Source organism: Podarcis filfolensis (assembly GCF_964270895.1).
Source record: "Podarcis filfolensis genome assembly, chromosome: 16".
NCBI classification, from domain to species: domain Eukaryota; kingdom Metazoa; phylum Chordata; class Lepidosauria; order Squamata; family Lacertidae; genus Podarcis; species Podarcis filfolensis.
In genome coordinates, this window is record NC_139620.1 from 16,291,301 (window position 1) to 16,318,354 (window position 27,054).

At 46.4% G+C, this 27,054-nt stretch overlaps 1 protein-coding gene across 2 annotated transcripts; it reads right to left on the minus strand.

Moving 5' to 3' along the window:
* Positions 1-1,556: 1,556 nt before the first annotated feature.
* On the minus strand, positions 1,557-25,828 carry ARHGAP30 (Rho GTPase activating protein 30). 2 transcript variants are annotated; one of them, XM_083589336.1, is made up of 13 exons: positions 25,693-25,828; positions 24,953-25,656; positions 15,056-15,158; positions 14,409-14,556; positions 12,919-13,001; positions 12,543-12,650; positions 12,148-12,275; positions 11,180-11,348; positions 10,575-10,672; positions 9,441-9,518; positions 8,212-8,712; positions 6,825-7,066; positions 1,557-5,477 (listed from the first exon to the last, which is right to left on the minus strand). In XM_083589336.1, exons 2-13 carry the CDS (start codon positions 25,059-25,061, stop codon positions 3,216-3,218), a joined length of 4,029 nt encoding a protein of 1,342 aa, XP_083445462.1. In that variant the 5' UTR covers positions 25,062-25,656; positions 25,693-25,828; the 3' UTR covers positions 1,557-3,215. The 2 variants fall into 2 exon arrangements, with proteins under 2 accessions (XP_083445462.1, XP_083445461.1); XM_083589335.1 differs by having other exon boundaries at positions 10,575-10,675.
* Positions 25,829-27,054: the final 1,226 nt, after the last annotated feature.

Sequence of the window (27,054 nt, forward strand, 5' to 3'; positions counted from 1 at the left end):
CTCAGCTTCACGATCTGTCCTTCCAGTGAGCACTCAGGGCTGATTTCCTTAAGAATGGATACGTTTGATCTTCTTGCAGTCCATGGGACTCTCAAGAGTCTCCTCCAGCACCATAATTCAAAAGCATCAATTCTTCGGCATCAAAAATGCATTAGGCTAACCCAAACCTCCACAGGTAGGTAGCCATGTTGGTCTGCCATAGTCGAAACAAAATTAAAAAAAAATCCTTCTAGTAGCACCTTAGAGACCAACTAAGTTTGTTATTGGTATGAGCTTCCATGTGCATGCACACTTCTTCAGATACACTGAAACAGAAGCCACCAGATCCTTATATCTAGTGAGAGGGTGGGTAGGGGTATTACTCAGAAATAGACTGGAAAGAGAAGTTGCTGAATTGCAACTTATTACCAGACTTAAAACCATGGAGAGACCTGGTCTGAAAAGAGACATTGGATTCTTATCTCATTATACATGATACAGCTATTTTTAGCCATCTCACCCCTTGCTTTTTCCTGTAAGACCAATTGTAGTCGTTAACAGTCCTCAACAGGTTAACCACATTTATCACCCATTCCCACCACCCTTCTGAGTAATACCCCTCCCCACCCTCTCACTATATATAAGGGCCTAGTGACTTCTGTTTCAGTGTATCTGAAGAAGTGTGCATGCCCACGAAAACTCATACCAGTAACAAACTTAGTTTGTCTATAAGGTGCTACTGGAAGGATTTTTTTATTATTATTTTGTTCCAAATGTCCACAGTAGATCTAGTAGTAGAGATTCCACTAGATCAAATTGTCTCAAATGTTGAGGTATGGCTTGGGCATCACAAGATCCTGAAGATTTATTGCAAGCTTTTTTCATTGGCGTTCATGCGGCTATTTTTAACAATTTCATAAGTGTCAAAAAATATCAATGGCTACTGAAGAATAGCTGAAGAAGCCACAAAGAAAAGCGTTGCCTAACACATCTGGGGTGGCGTTTTAATGACGGAAATCTTTTGGACTCTACCACTAAACCTGCATGGGCAGCACCAAGGTCACACCCATACCATACACTTAATGCACATTTAAAGCATATGGCTTCTCCCAAAGAATCCTGGGAAGTGTAGTTTGTTAAGAGTGCTGAGAATTGTAGCTCTATGAGGGGTAAACTACAATCCCCAGGAGTTTCCGGGGGGGAAAGCCATGTGTGTTAATTGTGCTTTAAATGTATGGTGTGGATATGACCTACCGGTAAGTCTACACTAACCTGCTATGAGGAAGTGTCACCAGTTAGTTGTAGACAACCCCCCCCCACACACACTTTACAGCATTTGAAAATGGGAACAACTCAGTCCTTGTAACACCCCATTCTCACACCAGTGACCAATCTGCCCCCTTTTCCACTCTCCATATACAAATCACGACAGGTTTTTCTCTCCTGGCATGCTAATCTTGGTACTATTTGGCTAGCCACATACATTTCCTGCTATCTTTTTTACACTTTAGTCACCCAATAGACCGCTTAAGCCATTCCTAAGCGGGGTCAATAAACAGTTTCACAGACACAATATGTGTTTTTCAAATGCTCTGCTTTCTGAATTTAATACACACAAACCGAGTATAGCCTGCACTTGACATCTGAATATAAAAATGCATTGAGTTAAAGACTGTTGCTTTTTTTCCTGTGTAAAAGAGAATCATGAGGCAAGACATCTGGACTTTTTAGATAAAACGTTACTGATTTTGGGCCAGTGAATAAAGTTCATGTAACAGTATTCCTTTGGGCTCTCTACTGGAAAGAGGGACTAACACAGGTATTGCCAATCTGGAGCTCTCCAGATATTTCTGGACTACAGTTCCTATCAGCCCCAGCCACCATGAGTCCAAGTGCTGGCTGGGGCTGATGGGAGCTGTAGTCCAAAACATCTGGAGGGCCCCAGGTTGGCAAAGGCTGGACTAACAAGCCACCCCAAGTACCAGGATCCAGGATATTCTGTCATCCACAAAGCCCATGTAGGCGATCTTGTGTCCCCATATTACGTTCTGCAAATTCTTGAGTGCAGCATCATGGTAGCCACGTGCAAATATTCATTACTACCAACCAAACAGCATGGACATTTATTTTCCAATTCATAGTGGAGAAACACTGTTTTTTCTGGTAACTGTCACTCATTGCTTCTGAGACGTTTGAGAGCCTCTAGGTACATACATGCATGTCTACGTGCAAAATCCTATGCATGTTTATACTTAGAAGTAAGTCTCGCATTGCTGAGCGGGACTTCCTTCCAAATAAGTATGCAAAATATTATGACAGCCTCAACCTTCAAGGCAGTGATCTCGCTCAGTATCCTTCCATGTTTAAAGAGAGAGCTAAACAGAAATTTGTCTCTTGCATCTATAAGTACATTCAGGCCTTCAGGGTAAAAGCCGAGTGGGATGTAGGCTATATAACAGTTCTACTTCGGCCTCATTCACACCATACATTTAAAGCACCATGATACAGTTTTCAACAGAACATGGCTGTAGTCGTAAAGGGTGCTGTTAGGAGAATCCCCTATTCCCACCCAAGGCTAGAGTTCTTACAGTGCTTTTACTGGCATTCCCTCCTCATAGGGTACTCTGGGAATTGTACTGCTGTGAGGGGAATAGAGGCCTCCTAACAACTTTCAGCACCCGTAACAAACTACGCTTCCCAGAATTCTTTGGGAGAAGCTGATTAAAGGGGAGCTTTATATGCAACCATCCAATATGTGTTAATAGTTAAGGGGATGCCTGCCTGCACAGAAGATACGCATATTTCAGAATGGTAAACTTACAATATTTTTTTCCTTTCTCTTAGTTATTTCCGTTGCATCGATTTAAGCCTACTCACTCACAATAGCATTTATCATACATCGCTATCTACCACCCTACCTACCGCACAGGACTCAAATCTGAGCAGCTACCCCAATTTGCAGCAGCCACGTGACATGCCCTTGGTTGTATCACCCGTGGGTGCGGCTCCTGCCGCTCTTGCTTTCTCAGGCCCTGCTTGTGGACTTCTGGCTGATCTCTGCTTGAAGCAGATGATTCTTAGCTAAGGTTGGTTTGTTCCAGCAAGACTCTTCTTCAGTCCTTTGTGTCCTGATTGGGTGGGTGGGGAGGTGCCACATCAGTGCAGAAGTCCAAGGTCACAGCAGCACCAGGCAGCACAGTTGAAGGCCAGATTTGGGAACCAGCTGCCAAAGCGAATCACCTCCGCTCCTGCTGTGCTGCTAAAAGCACCTCTTCCGAGTTGGACGCACGTCGCCCTGCCTTCGTCAAGCTCAGTTTTCTCCTTGGCGGGAGATCCTGAGGAAGGGACAGAGCTTCCAGGCTTGGAGAGAGTTGGCCTTCTGGGATGATGTCAGGCAACGCTGGAGCAAGAAGCGGCTTCCCCGGGACAAAGGCATCTGCGGCTGTGCCTGCGCAGGACAGGGGTCTCAGGAGCCGCTGCCCCAGAGGCTTCAGGGCGGGCTTGGGGTTCGGGGGTGGCTTCTCTGTTCTGGGAGGGCCATACAGCCCCTCCACATCGCCAAAACAGTAGGTCTGCATCCTCCTCATTGGGGCCTGGCCCACGTGTCTCTCCTTGGCAAGAGCGACAGCCTCGTCGAACGACATGCTGTTCCCGTTGCGCCAGCTGGCCCATCTCTGCTTCTGGGCGACAGCCCCACCAGCCTCACCGAACAATAGAGGCGCTGGAAGTTGCTTTTGGGAGGGCTCACTCTTCCCTTCTTCACCCCTGGCGATGGTAGTGCTGCTGCTGTGTTTATCCAAACTTTCTAGCAGAGAGCACTTTGTATTAGGGAGCTCATCACTGCTCTTGGGCCAAAGGCTGCATTTGTCCAGTGGGGAGTGCAATAGCTTTGGGACCGCGTCTGCTCCTCTGCTCTCGTAATCTCTGTCATATTTCTCTAAACTCAAAGGCATGGAATTCCGCTGCTTCCGGAGGGCCCCTGAATCGCCAAGACCTGGAGAGGTGGGCAGCTTGGAAGAAGCCAGGGGAGTTTTTACATTTTCAGTGCTATCTGGGGTGCTGCAATGTACGTCCAGGCTGGCTGGGCGAAGGGGCCTGCGCAGAGAGCCTTCGCTGGGCCCCTCTTTTATCCCGTTTCTACAGTTCTTTTCTGGGACAGGTGGGCTGCACCACATGAGGGAGGCTTCCTTGGTTGGAGATATTGGCATTAAGGCCGGAGGGATTTTGGCAAACTGGGGTTTCGGAGGCACGACCGGGAAAGATTTCGCCTGCTGCACTCTGATGGCATGCGAGGTCAACCTCATGGAGACGCTTCCATCAGAGAGGTCATGCTTGAGGGCATCGGAGGCTTTCGCCGGCATTGAATGTGGTGGTGTCTGTGGAGGACTTTCTGGGCAGCCCTGCAGAGAAGGGGCCCCGAGCGACGAGGCTTCACAACCATTGGAATTGTCAGGCGAGGAGCCACCAAGAGGGGCTCTCTCAGGTGGAGCATCTGGCTCAAGACTCGGCGCAAGCATTGGAGACGTCTCAGAAGAAGCATTTTCAGAGCAATTGTCCAGCAAAGAGGAAAGTGGAGCGCTGTGCAAAGTGGAGCCATCCAGGGGTGAAAGAACTTCTGCTGCCTGAGGATGAAGAGCAGTCTCTCCCCTCTGTGGCTGCTCTGCCTCTTGAAATGGGAACTCATAGTCTGGGTGCCAGTCATACAATCCATCTACCTCCAAGGTAGATCCATCAGCCTCTATGCTGGGGATGCAAGGAGATCTTGCAACCTGCTCAATGCCTAATGCATTGTGCCATTCCCGCTCATTTTCAAGGCTTGGTTGGGCTGCATGGTTCTGATGCTCTTGAAATGAAGATCTTTGCACAGGGTTTTCTGGAATTCCATCGGGGCATTTGGCATGCATCAAGCACCCTGTTCCTAGAAGCAGGTCATCTTCACCTCTGGCGTTTATGCCTTCCGTCTGCAATGCTGCCAAGTCAGGATCTACCTGGGTGGTCTCAGCTTCAGCCTTCATGAGTGTTTCCAGCTGACTGAAATCACTACCAGAATCCAGGAAGGCCTGCAACTCTTCTTCAGATGGATTGGCGGAAGCTGGATCCAGCTGGGAATTGTCTAACCTGAAGTCGTGAACTGGAGGGCCATCCAGGAGAGGCTCCCTGCCAACTTCAAAGAGATGGGAGCTGTCTGGGTCTTCAGGTGAGGGCTGTCCGGCCAGACTGAAGGGCTGATTGTCCAACGTGCTCCTCGGAAGACAGGTGTCATCAAGAGCCTGGTCTTCATCTGGCTGCTGGAAATGCTGCAATTTGCCAGCTAAGGGGCTGAGGTCATCAAAAGCACTCAAGTAGACCTCTTCACTGTCAACCTCCTTAGAAACCTCATCGCCATCTGAACATCCCACAGCCAGATAATATTGGTCATCTTCCTCTTCTGAGTGCTCGTTCATACACTCCTCAATGGACAGGTAATCTAGTGGTGAAACAGCTGAAAACATCTCCAGCTGGAGGTAGAGAAAGAAAAGAGTTTTAAATAAGGCTCCTCTTTGGTTCAAACACACACGTCTTTCTTTTTCTCAGTTACCCTTTTAAAAATAATGAATATAGCAAACACACAGAACAACCTCCCTTTCTCCATATGTTTAGGCACCAGACAGCAAGGCTCTTTGAACTATAACTCCCATCAGCCCCAGGCCTGTGTTGCCTAGGGCTGAAGGGAGCATAAGAAACTGCCTGTTTCTTTATTCATTACGTTTCTCTCCTGCCCTCCCTTCCAAAAAAAGCCCAGGGCAGCAAAACCCCAAACCAATACAATTAAAAAGTAAAATAAAAACTTACTTAAAACATGCCACGTGCCCAAATCCAACTACTGTACTGGGTTTAAAGGGGGTTTATGGCTGGAATTTGTATGAGTTTTAATGTGTTTTAGTTTATTCTACTGTGGCTTTAATTTTCTGTATGTTTTAAATTACAGTTGTAAATTTTTAGTTGTAATTTCATTGTTTTATCTTGTTTGTAAACTGCTTTGAGATTTTTTTCCTACTATCAATATATAAATTTTATGAAATAAATAAATAAATAAATAATGAATGAATGAATGAATGAGTGTTTGGCGGTTCCAATCTGTTTAAGAAGAGCTCTGCTAAATCATGCTAATAGTGGTCCACTTAGCCCATCACCCTGTTCTCACAGTGGCCAACTAGATGTCTCACTGTGAAGCCCCTGAGCAAGACCCAGGCATAAGAACCCTTTCCCCTCCTGTGGCCTCCAGCAACTGGTATTCGGAAGCTTTGCTGCCTCTGACCCTGGAGGTGAAGCATAGCCATGAATTTTGTCCAATCCTCTTTCCAAGCCATCCAAGTTGGTGGCCATCACTGCCTCCTGTGGGAGGGAGTTCCATAGTTTATGCACTGCCTGAAGAAGTCCTTTGTTTTATCTGTCCTGGACTTTGCTCACTTTGGATCACCTATGGTATTGAGCACTCACTTACATCTTTTAAAAATAGCCCCATCCATTATATGCAAGATTATATGCCAAAAACACACTTAATATGTATAAAAGGGTCAACCCCCATCCTGCACTTTATTTCTGCAGCATAATTTTATATTAATGGATCCCCACCCCCACAGAGCTCTATGCATTGTTGTCTGTATCTGCTTATAGAGATTGTAGGAGTTGTCTAGCTCCAAAAGACTCCTTTCTTCCCTCCCTTCCCACCTTGGAGCTGCCAAAATGGTCAGGTAGGAGCTGATGTGCAGCTCCTGCTAGGACAGAGACTCAAGGATGGGGTGGAAGAGCACCTGCCTTTTTAACTAGGTAAAGATTTTGGGTGACATAGTCATGGACCTCACCTGCATCCCGCCTCCTATCATCTCATTCATGAACCCACTGCTCATGTCGTCCTCCGTGAGTGGGGAACTGTCCACACCACTGCCTGCAAAATCAGGCGCTATGCTGGTGCTCTTCCGGGGCTGGTCTCCATCCATGCTTTCACCCAGCCAGGCATCTTGGCTGTCCAGGAAAGAGAAGGAGTCCTGGACCTCCAAAGACATCTGGTTCTCTTCCGAATCAGACAGGCCTCCTGCCTTTGCATCTGTTTCAATAAGGGGAAGCAAAAGAAGAAGAAGAAGAAGAAGAAGAAGAAGAAGAAGAAGAAGAAGAAGAAGAAGAAGAAGAAGAAGCAGCAGCAGCAAAGAGCAAGTCAGTTCTTTGCGACAGGGAATAGCTCCTTGGTGAGCCCCAAGTTCTTTGTAATACAAGTATTTAGGAAAACTGCAGATGGTGCGCACAATCTTAGGAAGAAGAAAAAACAACACCTACCTCCCCTATGAGAGAAAGGGGGGGTACTTGTTTTGACCCTAGTCTGGATCACTTAAAAATAAAGTAAGTTAGTAAGTTAGAACTATTGGGTTGCATCCCGTGTTAGCCATACTCGAAGTAGCAATTAATGGACATGGTTAACATTTGCCCATTAATTTTATTATGTGTAGAGCTTAGTTGAATACAATCCATTCTATTTATTATATACACATTTTTGCAGATTTATTTGATGAATCAATGAAGATTCATATAGGTAATCAGCTAAGATTCCTCTAGTTGATTAAATATGTCACATTTCAGGTGTTCATCTGTATTATTTTGGGAATACGTATCAACTGTAAGTAGGGTCAGTTCCCAGGTCAAGAAGGGTGCCACCACTGAAAAGTCCCTCTCACCTGCTGTCATCTGCTTAACTTCTGAAACGGGGGGCACCTGGGGCAGAGCCTCAAAAGGGTGACGTTAAGGAATGGGCAGGTTTCATGCAGGAGAAGATGGTTCTTCGTGCAGCTGTGTAATGTGTCAGTGGGCACAAACTGGGAAATCTGGCAGCAAGGCCCAAGTGCCACCAGGAGTAGAGAACCTCTAGCCTGCAGGCCCATCTTGGCTCAAACCACACTCACCTGCCTATCAGCTGACACCACTCATGACAGCTGATCTTCAGCTGATGGGCATCGCTTCAATCCTGCAGGATTCCATGCATACTTTTCCATGCATACTTTTTTCTGATTCAAGTAGGGGGCTTGCATAGACCCCTGCCTGGTAAAATGAAGGTTGGGGGGCAGGGAGAACTCTGTCAAATTTGGCTCAGGGGCCAATTCTGATAAGGATCTGGCCCATGGAGCCATAAATGATTCCACACCCCTAGTCTATACCACCAAGGCAGCTTGTAGGTGGAAGAAATGGTGGGGAGATACTTACCTCCAGCGTCTTCCTTGTTTGTGAGGTCAGGTACCAGCTTCTCAGTTTCTTTCTGCTTAGAAGGCTCGTCCTCTTTGGCCTCAGAGGTCTCAGAAGGGTCCTTCTCCAGGGCACAGTGGCTCAGGGCAGGGCACTCGAGCCCCCGGGTTAGCCGGGACAAACTGAGGTTGGAAGTGATGTGGAACGGGACCGTGACAGAGAAAGGCCCAGAGATGTGGACGCCGGCGCACTTCTCTGCACGGTTCCGCCCAGTTTTGGGGGATCGCCCTTGAGGGGCCACCCCAACAAGGCTGGACCTGCTGGCTTTCGGGGTGGTGGGCTCCGACTTGGCAGTGGCTTCGCTCTCCGACTCGCCTTGTGCTTCTTCGGCCTTGGGTCTCTCCGTATACTCGTCGGACTCCGACAGCAGGAAACTGTTATCGAGAGAAGCCGGGCCATCAAAACTCTCACGGCACAGAGTGAGCTGCTTCTGGGAGATTTTCCTCCCCAGTTGAATGTCATCTGCACACAAAGGAAGAGAGCTGAATCAAAGAGGGACCCAAAAGACAGGGCCTCATGCCTGGGCCCCAAACCTTTTCCAAGGTTGCCTTCCAGTAGCCTTAATACTGTGATGAATTTGCTATGAGATTACTGTGAATAGGTATGCTGCTGGGTTTTTAAAAATTATTATTATTTATTGGTCAACCAAAAAAAGTGCAAACATAACATAAAGAAAGAAAGCAAAGGATCTGAAACTTAAATTGTAAAGGGTCACAGCCTGGAAGGACCAAAGTACAAAGATACGGCACAGCTCCAAACGGATAATTAAGTATTAACTCATAAAAAGATTTCCTTTACAAATAGTAAGGATATATGAAAATAAAAGTATTATCCACCTGTGAATTCCATCATTATGGAGAATAAAGGTTTTATATAGTATTAAATGAGCTGGACGTTTGAATATGCCTCAATATCAGTATAAGAAATCACGTCATATGTCCAAAAAAATTGAGTTCTGCCCTTTAGATACTTTTAGTTTAAGGAGATACCTTTTCAAGAAGAGCAATCTGCCAAACCCTTGAATACCAGCAATCCAAATTATTAGGATTAAAGTCCTTCCAGGATTTGGTGAAACACCCAAGTCCTTCTGTCTCCTCCATCTCTATGCTTCAGGAGGAATAGAAGTGGGGCAAAAGCCAGCCAGCCCCTCAGCAGCGAATGTAAACAACCCCAGAGATTTCTGTACCTACCATCGCTGGCACATGGCATGGAGCTGAGGGAATCCATGCTTTTGGCCGGCCGCAGACGCATCTTTCCCATTTTGTCATCTAGAACAGAAAGGCAGGATTGAGCCAACCAAATCTGGGCCTCAAAAAAACCCCCTTTTCAGTTGAATTTTAATAGTATACAGTATATTTTTTCCTTTTACAGGCACCAAAATAAAAGAAGCAACATCAACATAACAAACCAAAAGAACCGCAGGAGGGATGCATACAAAAAGTGGGTATTTATCTTTCATAGAATTGTCATTGTATCCCTGCCAATGATTTCAACTGTTTACAGTGGTCTTTTAAATATATTACAAAGTTATTCCAATCTTTTAAGAATACTTGATCTTCCTGGTTTCTGATTTTTCCCATCAATCCAAATTTATATTTTTGATGTCGGTGAAGAGTCTTGCATGTTGGCAAATGAAACATAAGATATAAAGTCCCACCACATTGCAAATAAATGTTCAGGAGATGTTTTTTATACTGTACCATAGTGCTAAGCTTAAATCTTTTAGTGTCTTCCATTGTTGTGTTAACAGAGATTCTAGCAGTCAACATCCAGATAATTAATCCTCTAGAGAAAAAGTTGTCTCATATATCATGGTCCCATATATTGAATAAAGCTCTTTAATAAAGCTCTGGTGGAATCTACAACCAAAGTGGGTGGTTCTGCCCCCTGGAGGCAAAGGGGTGGCAGGGGGGCACTAGAGGTGTAAACGACTATTAGACTCTGAAAAGCTGCCATCACTGTATCGAGTTCATCCATTTTGTTGAATTAATTAAACGAAATAGTTTTAATTGCATTTTGAATTAAATGTGCAATTAATTGTTACTGTTTTGAATTTTATTGTGTTATTATATTCCTTCTATTCTCAACAACCAATTTATAGAGCAGGGGGCACTGGGGATGAGTGTATAGAACCAAAGGTACAGTGGCCCAAAATGTTGTGGGAACCATTGATCTGCACTATAATGCAGCACTTGGCGCTTTTGTTGGGAAAAATAATCAACGAGATAGTGACAGAAAGACCCACTTTCAGGCCATATATGTGGCACACTTAACTCTTAGTCCGCTTGAACAGTTACAGTGAGCTTTAGCATTAAGCCTTTTACCTTTGTCCTCCGACTTGTTCAACTTGCGTTTGGCATCATGGCTGGATCGGCCGAGGTTGAAAATGGACTTCCATTTCTTTGCCTTAAGGGATCCTTTTCTTCTGTGAAGAATTGGAATGGAGGTTATAAATTTTGCATGCAGGACGGTCATCATGTGTCTGGAGCCACTTCCAATGGGATCCTTAGGACTCTCTAAGTCCTCAGAAGTGAGGGAAGAGGGAAAGTGGTTTCCTGTCTAGCTGCAGCTAAAATAAGCATCAACAAATCTCTGTGCACGGATTTACTATTCTCATTCATGCAAGAAAAACAACACCAGATAAAATAATCAGGGTCGGGGGCAATTGTGCAGTTTACTGGGGGATGAAGGGGTCTGGAATATCTGTGACCAACGCTGCACAGTCTGGGGGCAACCCCACCACATAGGTAGGAATGTGCCTTTTTCTCTGCAGCCTGGCCAGCAAAATGGGCTTCATGCCCCTTGGTTGTAGTCGCTTTGCAAAATGGGCATCCGATGCCATCCTTTGTAACTAGAATCTGGAAATTCTCAGCAGGCAAATACAGAAGTGAACATGGGAAGGGGAAAGAGAGGGAAGGGAGGTGTGTACTTGTTGTCGGTGAGCTCGATGATGGTGTGGTAGGGTCGCATCTGCGGTGGGCCATCCCCCTGGTTCAGCGCAGCTGGGATATTGCAGGAAAAGGAGTATTTGTCGTCGCCAATGGTCACTGGTGAGCTCGCAAGGAGAAGGGACTTCCTGAGAGATTCACGGCTACCGGCTATAGAGTAGTGGAGGAAAAACAGCATCATCAGGAAATTAAGTGAGTGCAGGAATGAAGCCAGAGAGCTAGTTTAGTGCAGGAGAGACAGTGTGGTACAGTGGTTAAAGAGTATTGGACTAGTACAGTTGTACCTTGGATCCCGAACGTCAAGCAAGTCGAACATTTTGGCTCCCAAACGCCGCAAACTCGGAAGTGAGTTGTTCCGGTTTACGAGCATTCTTTGGAACCCAAATGTCCGATGCTGCTTCCGATTGGGTGCAGGAGCTTCCTGCTTCCTGCAGGAGCAAGCCGTGCCTTGGTTTCCGAATGTTTTGGAAGTCGATCGGACTTCCAGAACAGATTCTGTTCAACTTCCAAGGTACCACTCTTCTTGGGAGATCAGAGTTTAAATCTCCCCACTCAGCCATGAAGCTCACTGGGTGACTGTGGACCAGTCACTGACTCTCAGCCTAACCTTCCTCACAGGGTTGTTGTGGGAATTAAATGAGGGAGAGGAGAACTTTGTACAACACCTTCAGCTCCTTGGGAAGAAAGTTGGGGTATAAATGCAATAAATAAATAAATTAAATAAACAAACAAACCATATGCTGTCACCACAACCTTTCTCGGGAGGTCCTCAGATTCTGAAAGCTCTTTGGGAAGTTCATTAGGGCTGCTGAAGTGCCCCCCCACCTCCCCTCGAGGCCCATGTACTGAATGTGTATGGAGGGGTATTGCAATGGAGGGCACTACAAGAAGTTCCAACTCTACATTTCTATAATTCTATGGTATTTGTCTGTCACAAATAAAGACCTACCACAGAGAGGGACATTATTGAAAATCTGATCCACGTGGGTGAGGATAAACTCCACCACAATGGACTGGACGCGGACCTCCATGAAGGCTGCTGTGCCGTTGAAGCCACACGACTCAATGTCCTTGGACCTGAGAAGAGAGGGAGAGGGGGTGAAGCCTAATGAGGCAGAGGTGCACAGGTTGGGAGTGGGTGTGGTGGGTCTTGCTGACACTCGTTCGTTGAGCAAGAATCTCCTGATTGTCAGGCCAGTCTTCTTCCTCCTTGTTCAGAAATCTGGTTTTCCAAATTTGCCTTTGTTTCAGTCCAATTCCCCTTCGCCAGGCCTTAAACATAGTTGCTGTCAATGATGGTTCACCAAGAACTGAACTTGTACGATAAAAGCTGCTATGTCTCACCTGAGCAGGTTGGGAGCCCAGACGATGGCCAGGTTCCGTACGTGCATGTTGGTCTCAGAGCTGAAAGAGGCCATGTGAACTAGATGCTTCATCAGGAACTCCAAGGTCCTTGTGGTGGATGCAAAGCCAAAACAAAGATTGGGGGGGGGGGGACACAGAGTGAGGGTCAACTGAATGAGAAATCACAACCACCAGCATCCATGAATAGGAAGTGGACTGTGAAATCTCCTTACCAGCCATACTAGCATTCAGCAATCTACAGGGGGACAAAAATCAGGACACTCCTTTTTATGTCCCGAGCTCTCACACATGTGCGAGACCAAAAGACGCTATGAGGATTGAGCCAGAAAAAGGGCTTTTTGGCCCTTGCAGGTACCTGTAGTGGGGCGCTGGGAGTTCCTTCAGCACATCCTTGATCTTTTCCAGCCGACCCTCCTCCATCTGGATGGCCACAGCATCCTGGGTGAAGTGGGAGAGAGGTACTCAGCTCACTATTTTGTTTGCTCAGTTCCACAGCATGCCTCCCACCCTGCCGTGCAATACCAAACGTTGAAAGCAAATAGTTTTGGATATCGGATACAGTCATCTGCCAGACCTGAGCCACAGTTGCCATTGCATTGCAGGAGGTTGGACTAGATGAGCCTTTGGGTCCCTTCCAACTCTACAATTTGATGATTCAATGAGTAGCATGCAAATCTATACACAATAAGGGCAGATCCACACCGTACATCCAGTGCACATTGAAAGCACATGAACCTTGGAAACTGCTGTATTGGTGAGCACAAAGCAACACTTTATATGTATTAGGGCAGGGAACAGGGAACCTCACACCCTGGGGGCTGAATGCGGCCCTTCAGGACTCTCTGTCTGGCCCTTGGGAATCTCCCCAGGCCACACCTCCTCTCTCAAGCCACATCCCTCACTGACCCTGCTTTGTCTCCTTCTGCCTGGCTGGAATCTGTCCTTGACCTCTGATAACGACTTACAGGGAGGTGGGTAGGACTAGATGACTCCTGGAGTCCCTTCCAACACTGTAATTCTGTTATGTACTGAGTTGAATAGGATCCAAAAAGCAGCAGTCTGATTGGTCCTAGAACAATAGGATTCAGAATGCAGCAGTCTGATTGGTCCTAGAACAATAGGGTCCAGAATGCAGCTGTCTGATTGGTCCTAGAACAATGCAGCAGTATGATTGGTCCACAGGAGCCACCCAATCCAGCTCCAGGTGGAAGTGAATCCGCAACCTGATTGGCCTACAGGAGAATCCCAGAATTAGCCAATCAAGTGCGACCCATTGTGTAAATAATGTATATAAAGCAGATATTTTGGGGGAACTTTCATTCCTCACTACTATGAGCTGAATAAAGAGCATGAAATCCACACTCGACTCCGAGTATATTTCAAATTCCATGACTCTTGTTTGAGGCAGAGTTGGGTGGGTGTAGAAACTTTTTTTGTTGTTTAGTCGTTTAGTCGTGTCCGACTCTTCGTGACCCCATGGACCAGAGCACGCCAGGCACTTCTGTCCTCCACTGCCTCCCGCAGTTTGATCAAACTCATGCTGGTAGCTTCAAGAACACCATCCAACCATCTCATACGCCTTCTGACCTGAGGGGCTCATCTTCCAGCGTCATAACTTTTATATGCCTGTTGTCTTTGTCCATGGAGTTTTCTTGGCAGGGATACTGGAGTGGCTTGCCGGTTCCTAGCCTACTGTTCAAAGCTGAAATTTAAATCTGTTGCCCTGCCCACACCTGCCCTTGGCATATGGCTCTTGGAAGGTTCCGCAGAAGAGAATGCAGCCTTTGGCCTGCCCTAGAGTGAAGGCCCTTAGTGCAAAATATGCCCTGGGTCAGCCATACTCACAGCAAACTTATCATAGAGCTGATAGGTGAGGAGCGGGTTGGGCAGCTCCCTGAAGTAGGCTTTGCAGAGTGAGCTCACGCAGTGGATGTCCTGGAGGTACAAGTCTTTGTTGAGGTCAGGGGAGCCCCGGTCGTTGTCAAATTCCAACCTACAAAGGGTCAGGAAAGGGGAGGAAGGAAAAAGGCAATGGAATATATAGTAACACCGGAAGATCTGGACTATCTGAAGGGCTGTCACATGGGAGATGGAGCAAGCTTGCTTTCTGCTGCTCCAGAGGGTAGGACCCAAACCAATGGATTCAAATGACCAGAAAGGCGATCCCGGCTAAATATTAGGAAGAGCTTTCTGATGGCAAGAGCTGTAAGACAATGGATTAGACTCCCTCAGAAGGTGGTAGATTATCCATTGTTGGAGGTTGGATGGCCATGTGTCAGGGATTCTTAAACTGTTATTCCAGGTAGGCTGCTTTTGGGCAGGGAGGTTCCATTTATGGATCATAGCTTACAGCCATCAGTTGATACCCCCTGCTCCTCTTCCTTCATAAATTTCCAAAAAATCCTTTTTTGAAAGCCATCTAAGCTGGCGACTCCAGTACCACATCTTCCCGCAATGGGTTCCACACATGAATAATGCCAGCTGGCTTTTACCTCAGCTTCTGGATGTTCGAGGAGACTCCTGACAGCCGGTAGATCCCATCCACGATTCCATGCTGCTCCACAAACTCCGTGCAGCTCTTCAGAACCTGAGGAACTGGGAAAGGGTTGAGAGTCAGCCTGGGGAATGGTGGTGCCTCTTGACAGATGGCCAAAATCACCCTGAAAGGGAGCCTGCTGTGGTCCCAGGAGGGCCGGCATCACCACCACCCAGCAGTGCTGACCGTGGGGCCTCCTGGGGCCCACCACCAATGGGACCTCCATTCTGGACAGCCACAGGGCAGCTCTACAACATACATTTGAAGCACATCCAAAACACATGACTTTCCCCCCAAAGAATTCTGGGCGCTGTTAACGACACTGGGAATTGTAAGTCTCTGAGGGGCAACTACAGTTCCCAGAATTCTTTGGGGGAAGTCCATTGCAGGGATAAGTAGCAACAACAAAACCCACACACCCTGTCTAAATATTCACCAGTTGATTTAGGTTTACGACCGAAAATAAGATTGAACAGTTTTTAAAAGTCTCCAAATCCCTGACAGAAAGGGCAATATAGCCAGTGTGGCGCAGTGGTTAGAGAGTCAGACTAGGACCTGGGAGACCAAGGTTCAAATCCCCATTTGGCCATGAAGCTCACTGGGTGGCCTTTAACTTATTCACAGTCTCTCAGCCTAACCTACCTCACAGTTTTCTGTGAGGATATAAATAGGAAAGAGGTGAACTATGTGTGAGGTGAGAAGCCTGCCTTTTACCGTTTTCTGTTGGGACTTCTTTATTTTTGCGGCAGGGGGATTTGCAGGCAGGTTGATTTAGTACAGGGGTCTGAAACCTTTAAGACAAAAAGAGCCACTTGGACCGAAGAAAAAAAAACTGGGAGCCGCAAAACCATTGTGACATTTAAAACAGTGGGGAGTGTCGGGGCACACAATGCGCCTCCTCCCCTCGCTAGTATCCGCCCCAGAGCCGTGGCAAAGGTGTAAAAGAGCCACATGCGGCTCCGGAGCCGCGGGTTGCTGACCCCTGATTTAGTAGATTCAGGGCTGTTTTAAAACATGATTGTTTGCAGTTTTGTTTCATGATTTTGTTATCACGCTGATTTTATATCATATGGTTTTAAACAACATAGCTCCGTTGAGCAGCTGGAGGAAGTGGCCTATGCGTATCTGAAATAGCTCCTTCATGAAGTAGGGAAGGTACCAGTATACAAACCAACTGAAAACTTGCTTGTGTTTGCTTTTTTATGGGGATCTCAAATGAATCAGAAGTCCATTCTAGTGTCAGAGATGGGCAGGCTTGGAGATGCTTGGAACCCAGTTAACATTGTCCGCTGGGCCTCTAATGTCAAGTTCTACACTTAATAGGGAAATAAAATAGATCTGATGTGCAATGGGCAAGTGTGGAGACACACACACACACACACACACACACTCATCAAGGGTAGATGTCTGGGTGGAGTCGCTGGGTGATTTCATTTCCGAAGCACAGACAGGAAGCAAAATGCACACAGAAGGAGAACTGAAGCTCTCAGCTAAGTTACGGTATAGCAGTTTTTAAGAATGCGCTTCCAAGAAATGACATATTCTAGATGTAAAGGCCGCAGCCCTTCCCCACTTTTTACTCCCCTCCTTCTACCTCTGCGTTCAGAGGTGCAGAGAGAATCTGTAGCAGCCTTTGGAGAGAGTGCAGAGGTGGTCAGAGAGTCTTTTTTACGGTTTTTAAACAGGTTGCTTCGCACACTGCCCCCAAAACACAACCCTTGTGTAAGTTGCGAGTCAACTGTACTTGCAAGTGAAGATTATTACTTCATGGATCTGTTGCAATGGACTTTATCTCTTGGAATAATACCTTGATATGTCTTTAAGGTACCACAACAAGGTTCTCTGCTGTTTATCCCTCAGGGATGTCCAGAGGCTATGCTCCACTGCAGATAGGGCCTTCCCCACTATTTCTCCCCAGCAACATGTGCTTAGAAGTGCCCTGCTTCATTCGTGAATAAACACAGGCCATGTTCACACCACTCTTTAATACTTTAAACTGCCTCTCTCACTCACCCTCCTCCTTTCCACCCGGGCCAAAGCCATACCATACATTGAAAGCACTCTGACACCATTATAAACATGTCATGGCTCCCCCCCCCCAAAGAATCCTGGGAGCTGTAGTTTGTTAAATGCTCTGACAGTGGTTGGAAGGCCTCTATTCCCCTCACAGAGCTACCACTTTCAAAGCACTTTCCTCACAAGAAACTCTGGAAAAGCCTGGACCTGTGTCTAGACAGAAACACGGCACAAAAGGATGTATGGATGAACTGTTCAAATCATCCCTAATTTCATGCAGCTAGAGGGCATCTGCCTCTAAATCTGTGTGCATGGTACTTTTTGGACCGTTGATAACATGCACGGATAACCAAAAGAGCCATCCCAATGCATCTTTAACGAAAACAACATTTATTCTACTGGCTATTAGATCAATGGACGACAAGGCTACTACAGAGTCAATGGATACAGCAGACAGGAGGAACAAAATAACATAAGAAGAGCCTGCTGGATCAGACCCAGGGTCCATCTAGTCCAGCATCCTGTTTTCACAGTGGCCAGCCAGATGCCACTAGCAGGACCAGAGCCCAAGCACACTCTCCTCTCCTGCCATTTCCAGCTACTGCTTTTCCGAAGCATTACCACTTTCAATTGTGGAAGCAGAATATCGCCATCATGTCTAGTGGCAATCAGCAGTTTTCTCCTCCACGAACTTGTCCAATCCTCTTTTAAAGCCATACATGACCATCACTACATCTTTCGGGAACAAATTCCACAGTTTAAGCCCTGTGTGAAAGACTTCCTTTTCTCTGTCCTGAATCTTCCAGCATTCCGCTTCCTTGGATGTCCACAAGTTCCAGTGTTATGAGAGAGGGAAGAAAGCTTTCCTCATGCCGTGCAGAATTTTATAAACTTCCAACAAGTCACCTCTTACTCGCCCTTTCTCCAAAACTCAAAAGCCCCCAAACGCTGCAACCTTTTCACATAGGGGAGTTGCTGCATTCCAAAATTTCAGTTTTAGAGACTCTGGTAATGTCACAGAAGGTATGGAGGTTTCAAGCAGGCCCTTATTTTCATCTGTGAGATTGCTGCAGGGTTTGAGCTTCCTAGGAATCTACCAGCTCCATCCTGGCAGCTCCGCCCTGTTAATGTAACCGGCAAGGACCATCTCAGGTATGCGTGCCTAGAAAAGTGACACCTTGTCTTTGGAAGATCTGCTCCTGCTGATCGTCCCCCGATTGCAAAGCAGCAGCCCAGGTGTGCCAAAAGCAGCCCTGTCATTAACAGATACCATCTAATTGTGCTCATTACACACCTCCTATCGCTCTTCCTTGAAGGCTTTCCCGAAAAGCGGAGCGGTTGTATAAACCCTGACAGTGGCCCACATGCAGCGCCCAGAGGACTGGATTAGAGCATGTCATGACATAAAGGGAGCTTGCTCAAGAGCACACCACCCCCAGTGTAAACCCTATCCCGTCCTTCTGCTAGAGGGCCTGCAGGAGCCTGGGAGAACAAGAGCAGGGGTCTGCTTCTTCCGCACGGACAAGAGCTGCTCCCCAAACATGCTTTGCTTTGCAGAGGTGATAAAAATGTTGGGTGCTGGGTGGGAGAGACGAGCTGTATTCAGCTGCGGTTGCCACCTGTTTTAATGTGCCCTGCTCCTCTGCCTTTAACAGCAGTGCAGAGACTTAGCAAGTGAAGCTTTTCTTGGTATGGAGATCAAATGATGGAAAGGCCTCACCTGAATTTGGGCATGCCCGGAGGCAGTAAAAATATGGCGTACAATTGTTGTACACCGGTTATTCTGCTGCTCACTGCCTTGGGCGCTGCTGAGAGGGAGGGCAGTATGTTAATGAAGATAATAACAATACTAATACTAATAGGCAATGGGAAGACACACGAAGGGAAGGGCCACACATCAGCGGTTGAACACCTGCTTTAAGTGCAGCCTGTGCCAGGCTCAATCTCTGGCATGTCCAAGCAAGGCTGGGAAAAGGCTCCCTGTCTGAAACTCTGGAGAGCAGCTGCCAGTCCGTGTAGACAGTACTGAGTTGCATGGACCAATGGTCTGACTCAGAATCCCACACCCCGCAACACTCCTCAGATGAAAACAGGGACATGTTCTGCATCAGTGTCCCTCCCCTGCACCTCCTCCTCAGAGGATGGGTCAGGGATGCAGGCGCAGCAGCCATAACAGCTGCTCTTCAGCGCCCACTAATGCCTCCAGCCCTGCCCACCACAAACATGAGCCCCCTGGGACTTTCCACACAAGGGCTAAAAGTTCCCTACAAATTTTTCTTGGGCTGAAAAACGCACTCATACTTTCTGCATTGGGGACTGAAGCTCCCTGTAGAGAAGTAACTCCAGGACTTTGGTGGTTTAGGGGACCATTTGACCTGGCTGAGCACGCAGCTGATGACTTACTGATATTTAACTGAATGTTTTACTGATAGCTTCTCCATTTTTACTTGTGTATATCTTTGTATTTTTTGTTTCAAACGTTGCATATGCATTTTTCTTGTTCTTGTTCTAATTATCTTACTGCGTTTTATGCTTAGGGATCTTGCATATTAAATGGGTACATAAATATTAGGCAAGGATTGCCTAACTTTTCTCTTTGGAAAGGTTACAGCATTTTTGTATGTGTGTTCAACAGATAACCTTTGCCTTCACCCGTCCTTTTGAGGCACTTGCTGTCTAGTTTTTCTATAGTTTACGGTTTCAACTAAAGACTTTTTGTTCGCCTTAACCGTTTCCAAGTTTTCTTCCACCTAGGACCTGGAAATGTATGCAGGCATTTAGGGCAGAGGGTTAGACTAGGACCTGGGAGAGACCGGGGTGGAAATGCCCACTCAGCTTTGAAGCTCACTGGGTGACCTTGGGCCAGTCACTGCCTCTCAGCTTGACCTACCTCACAGGGTTGTCGTGGGGATGAAATGAGGAGGGGAAGGACAATATAAAAGCCATAAGGATATAAGAAGAGCCTACTGGATCAGGCCAAAGGGGCCCCATCTAGGCCAGCATCCTGTTCCCACAGTGGCCAGCAGGATGCCTGAGAGAAATCTGCAAGCAGGACCCAAGCACAAGAGCCTTTTCCCCTCCTGTGGTTTCCAGCAACTGGCCTTCAGAAGCATTGCTGCCTCCAGCTGTGGAGGCAGAGCAGAGCCAGTGTGGCTAATAGCCCCCGATAACCCTCTCCTCCATTAATCTTCCTGATCCTCTTTTAAACCATCAAAGTTGGTGGCCATCACTGTATGAGCTCTTTGGGGAAAAGGTGGAATAGAAATGCAATAAATAAGCAAATAATGATAATGATAGTACAGTGGTACCTCGGGTTACATACGCTTCAGGTTACATACGCTTCAGGTTACAGACTCCGATAACCCAAAAACAGTGCTTCAGGTTAAGAACTTTGCTTCAGGATGAGAACAGAAATCGGGCGGCACGGTGGCAGCAGGAGGCCCCATTAGCTAAAGTGGTGCTTCAGGTTAAGAACAGTTTCAGGTTAAGTACAGACCTTCGGAACGAATTAAGTATTTAACCCGAGGTACCACTGTACTACTAATAGTATTAAGTAAGCAGCCTCCGGCATGCTCTGCCACTGTTGCTTGTTGTGTCTTTTCTCGCTTGCTCAAGCACCTAATTGATGCAATCGCCAAAATTGGACCAGCAAAACAAGGAAGTTGCACGAGCCACCTCCCTTCCCTTCCCCTCCCCATGCAAATTCAAACAAGAACACCAGAACACCGCTTGCTCCCCACAGCTCACTTCCTGTGTGTCTCATACCCTACCAGCCCCTGATCTGACAGCTCACAGGTCTCAGAGGCATGAGAGAGAGAGAGAGAGAGAGAGAGAGAGAGAGAGAGAGAGAAACTGAGAAACTCAAGTGGAGTTTTCCACTGGGGGCTTGCTTCTTTGCTGCTTCTTGCTTCTAAAACCTCATCCCAGGTGATGCAATAGAGATCCCAGTGCTGCTGAGGGTGGTTTTTTTACCTGCCAGGTGAATGATGCCTGCCCTGTTATAGATGTGATTGCCCTCCGTCTGAAGGAACAGGTGTCTATACCCCTTTATCCATTTTACACACTGGAGGTGCAGATTGTCTCTTTGGTACGGAGCCCTTTTGCCATAGCTCAGTGGGTAGCGCATCTGTTTTGCACGCAGAAGGCCCCAGGTTCAATCCCTGACACCTCCAAATAGGGCTGGGAATGTCCTCTGCCTGGAAAGCTGCTGCCAATCCATGCAAGCAACACCGAGCTAGATGGACCAAGCACTTAGAGAAAAGACAAGCGAGAGGCGACAAGACAACGGTTTATAAAATGACACCTGGCATGGAGAAAGTGGATACAGAAAAGATTTCCTCATGACACTAGGGCCTGTGGACATCCAATGAAGGAGAATGTCAGAAGAATCAGAGAAAAGAAAGTACCATATTTTTCCGTGTATAAGACTACATTTCCCCCCTATTTTTTCAAGTTTAAAATTGGGGGTCGTTTATACACGGATAGTGCATACAGGGGATTTATTTATTTGGAGTCCCAAAAAAGAGGGGTCATGTTATACACTGAAAAATATGGTACTTCTTCACACTTGCTCCCACAGGAGGAAGTGATGACCATCAATGCAGGTGGATTTAAGAGAGGATTAGAAAAAACATATGGATGTCTGTGCTGTGCCTCCATGGTCGGTGGGAGGGAATAATGCTTCTGAAGACCAGTCGCTGGAAACCACAGGAGGGGAGAGGGCACATGTGCTCAGATCCTACTTACTGGTTTCTCACAGGCATCTGGTTGGCCAATGTGAGAACCAAATGCTGAGACTAGATGGGCCATTGGCCTGATCCAACAGGTTCTTATGCTCTGAATCAGTTAGTATAAGGGCTTATCCACACTTAACTTTTGCTCTGCACTTTCCAGGCACAGGCCTGTGTTTAAAAGCTCCCTGTCTGAGCGTTCCCAGCTCCCCCCCCCCCGCCAAACTTTCCCTGTGAAAACCCACTCTTTAGCTCTCAATCGCAACAAACATTCATCTGGGTTTTCTATGGCTTGCCATTTCCTCTGATTGAGCTTTAAAGAGCAAGTTTGCATAGGGAAAGCTCCGGGGCAAAATAGAAAATGCTTGGCCCTAGAAACTTTAAGCGTGAATCATGCCTGAAAAAGAGTGGAAGAACATTTTAATGTTTAAAATAATTTATTCTTTAAAAAACCCCGAAGCCTTTCTTTTAGGAATTCTAGATGCCGAAATCCCAATGGAGCAGAAAAGATTATTTATGTATGCGACCACGGCTGTGCGGATGTTATTGGCCCAGAGATGGAAAGAAGTCCCGACCAGAGAAGAATGGCAGATTGCTGGATTATGCCAAAATGGCAAAAATGACCAGAAGAATCAGAAATCAAGAAGACCAGAATTTTAATAAGGAATGGGGGAATTTATAATTTATCTGAAGAATCATAGTAAACAGTTAAAATGTTAGTAGGATTAGAATGGCACTTGTAGTTTCATGGCGAATTTTGAATATAATGGAGATGTAAAAGATTTGGATTATCATAAAAGGTGCAGGAGGAAATGACTAACAATAGGACCCACAAAGGGGAGGAGGGAAGCCCAGGAGATTCTATGGAATCTTGATTTTATGATGTATGTTGGATATGTGAGTGTAAAAAGTTAATTTGAGAAACAAAATAAATAAAGTTATATATAGAAAAGAAAAGAGTGGAGGAAAGGTAGATGTGTATAAACCCCAAGACTGTTTCCTATATCCCTACATTGCCCAGGTTAGGCTGGTATGCCAGCTACAACCCAAAATATACATGAAAAAATACGGTATATCTCACCCATCTGACTTGGTTGCACTCTGGGCAGCTTCCAACATAAATAAAAACATAATAAAATGTTTTTTTTTTTAAAAAAAACCTCTATACAGGGTGCCTTCAGATGTCTTCTAAAGGTTGTATCTTCTTGAGTCGGGATTCACATAACTCCATACTCTCCAATGAAAATAGGGATGTCCTACCATACCCTCCAACATTTCTCTGATGAAAATAGGGACATCCTTAGGAAAAGTGGGAACGTTTTGGGATCAGATCAGAAACGGGGACAGCTTCTGTAAATCTGAGACTGTCCCTGGAAAATAGGGATCGTTGGGGGGGGGGCTGCTAGTGCCAGGCCAGCTGCTCTGGTCCGCTTCTGGGTCCGCTTCTGGGATCAATTCAAAATTCTGGCTCTGAGCTTTAAAAGTCCTTCACACCTTGGGACCAGGATACCTAAAGGACTGTCCATCTCTGCACTGAGACAGAAGTGGGCAATTTCTACACCATGAGCCACTCTTGGCCCACCAGTCCACCCCATTTGGCTCACCAGGCCATTCTAGGGAAGACATTCTAGGTAGGAAGATGTTAAACCTTCTATCTTTAGGCATCAGGTTAAAACAACACCATTTGTATCTGCTTTTAGTGAACAAGGATGTTGAGATTAGCATGGCCATTCATTCTTACAATCTGAAAATGCTTCAGACACCATTTGCTTTATACTATTTAGTTTTACATTTATGCTGATCCTTAAAAAAAAATATTCTGATGTTTTATTATAGTAACATTTTAGAAGCTGATCTGTGATTTCTTTTCTGAGGAAGAGGGGTTGAATTAAAAGGCCAGGGCACATAGCTGCCAACTCCCTGAGGCCCTGGGTGCCCAAGCACCCACAAAATTCCCCTTGAAGGCGCCGGACACCCACAACTTTCAGTGCCAGGGCCATGCACGCTGCATGGCACCCACGGCCCCGGGCACCCACAGTCACGAGGCCAAGCTGGCACTCCTGCCAGGGCATGAATATTCTAGATAAATAATACATATATATTTAAAAAAAATGAAAACTGGGCACAAAATCATGCTGGGTGGTACTCCCCCCCCCCTTGGTACTGCTTGTGGGGGGGTTGTGTGTGTTGCTGATGGACCAGGAGACAGATACCCATAGCAGAGTCTCCTGTGTGGGTTCCAACAAATCCATGATACCCCACCCCCAAATTTGGAATACCCTCCCCAAGGAGGTGCTGACATTGCAATCTTTTTGGTGCCAGATTAAGACGTTATTAATTTGACCAGGTGTTTTAAATTGGTTAGGTACATAGTGAGCCAAGCTCCCAGTTCATCTACACTGACTGGCAGTGTCTCTCCAGGATTTCAGAAGGGAGACAAACCCAACCCTGCCTGGAAATGCCGGAATTGAACCAGAGTCCTTCAGCGTGCAAAGTGGATGCTGTATCTCTGAGTTATGCTTTCCCCCAGGATTAATGGCTTCTGTTATTAATAGTTTTGTAGCCGCTCAGGTGCTTGTATAATAAATAATAATATAATATAATATAATATAATATAATATAATATAATAGCATAACCATATATCATCACCCTGGACTCCTTTGGAGGAAAAATAAAATTACAATATATAATATATTATAATAATATGCCATCGTACATTGTCCTGGAATCTATTGAATGAAGGGTGGTTTTGAAAATGTCTCAAATAAATAAAAAACAATCAAGTTTTTGTTTTGTTTTGGGGGTGTCAATGTCACAGTCAATGTCACTCATTTACAATTTCAAGAACTTACTCACAAATGCAAAGGTTTTACAAAGCACTTTGTTAAAGTTCTCAATGCCTTTGTGGAGCTTGAAGCCAGCCAGGAAGGAGATAGCGGGACCCCTCTAGACGCCCAGCCCAAGACCACTGAAGCCGAATAAGGTGTTCTGAGCCATCCTTGAGGCGCAGGACCCCTTTTCTCAAACCATTTCCTACTGGGGGCAATGGATGCTGTAAGCTACCAGGTAAAGACATTTCCGGCCTCCGAAAAGACAAATCACTTACCATCCCGGCCGGATAACTGCAGATGCTCTATTAGGTCACACCCAAAGACCCGATCCTTGGCCTGTCCCTTCCGCTTCACCTTCTGCCGGGCTTTCATGGCGAGCGACATGTGTGTCGAGGCGTGTGAGCGCTCAGCCTTCAGTGGCTCTCGTCTCCTTCTGCCCCCAAGGCCACTGGGGGCTCATTGGGCCCCCTGCCCTCTCTCTGCAGAAGCTGTTCAAAGGCCCTCCGACGCCGTGGAGACCTTCTGCTTCCTTAAACCCATGGCTGCTCCCTGTGCCATCAGCTCTGTGTGACGAAATGGCTCTAGGCTATCCAGAGGCCGATGCGCTCCAATATTTTTTCCAGGTTCTGCGCGGAGAGGCACCCCTTGGCCAGCACTGCTGCAACGAAACGTGTGATCTGGATGCAGGGGGGAAACTGCTGAGGCCCAGGACCCAAAGTAAAGTGTGGGGGCACGAGAATTGCTACGCTTCTGTTCTCACCCAGAGCCCAACAGGAAGTGAGTTCAGCCTTGCCTCTAAACCCCAACTTCCCGTTCAGAACATCTTTGAAACCACAAAGAGCAAGCTAACTCTTGCGCATGAAACTCGTTCAATCTCAACCACACACACACACACACAAACAAACTCTTGCCGATAGACCCATGGACGCAGGGTTGGAGGACTAGGCCACATGGCCACATGTCTCCTTTATCGGTCCACCTTGATTACTCATCCTTTTGACTCTCTAATCCAGACCCATCACAAATCTTATTGAAGCCTCTGAAAAGGACGAATCCAGATTTTTGGCCCACGGCCAGAAATGTTGTGAGGGTCCTAAGCAGGTGTGTGTGTGTGTGTGTGTGTGTGTGTGTGTGTGTTTGTGAAAGAGAGAAGTTACTTGAAGAATAGTCAGGCACTGCATCAGACATTAATAGATTAGACGCTAGCAGCTTTTCACTTCTCTTCTTGATCTTTTCCACACTTCCAGAAAGTTGGTAATTAGAACTGCTCTTCAGATGAACTTGTAACGAAGAACTTGTACTTGAGTTTGCCTATTTTCCCTCCCTAGTCAAGTTTCCCTTTTGTGTCTTGTTTGCAGTGACCCACAAGCCACTCTGAGGGCCTCGTTTGGATGGAGGGTGGGATAAAAATGCTTAAAATATAATGGAATATAAAATAAATAAAATCCAGAGGCTATAATGCCAAACCAGCAGCAATGACATTCTTAACCTGCTCCATGGCACTAAAGTCAGGGCTGACCCACCCGTGAGGCAAGGTGAGGTGTCCGCCTGAGGCAGCAAGTTCCCCAGGGGCAGCAGATCCGGCCTCCAAGGAACGCGTCGCCCACTGTTGTTGCTGTTACACTCCCCGCTTGTTCCCAATGTAGATCTTTATTTTCTTCATTCCTGAAGTAGGTCTTCACTCACTCCTTCTTCCCTGGCAAGTTGGGAGGGTGCCATTTTATGGTTTGCCTCAGGTGCTGAAATGTCTTGGGCCAGCTTTGCCTAACACTTATCTTCAATGGGACCTTAAGGTTCAGTTAGGCTTCACTGGGGTTGGTACAACTGCAGTCTGCTTCTCCTACAAGGAGTAGCGTGCATGGAAAACAGCTTAGCATGAGGGTGCATTTCCGGAACTGCCTTCATTCTGCTGCATTGTATTTCATACATTTGGCTTGATCCAGCAGCCAGGCTTTCCTTACACCCTTATGGATACTTAAGGTATCCATAAGAATAGCCGCTTCTTTTGATAAGGAACCAATAGTGGTATTTACGTCATATTTTAGCACAGGGGATCCATTCAGCCATGGGTGTAGCTGGGCCCTTGATCAAGTAAAACAATAGGGATACTTAATTAACTGACCTAACAAAAGTCCTGCTCCCCCAACCACGTTTTGCTCCCTCCCCCAACAAAAACCCTGGCTATGCCCATGCATTCAGCCATCAGAGACATAGCCTCAAGGCCTGACTTGAAATCTCCAGGTTTGCCTGGTGCCTTCCAGGTAGAAGGTGGAGGGTGAGTAGGAGTGCCTTTAACGTTTTAAAAATAAAAATAAAATAAGTTGCAGCTTACAACTTTCAGCCCAGCAGAAGCTGGATGCAAATTATTGCATAGATT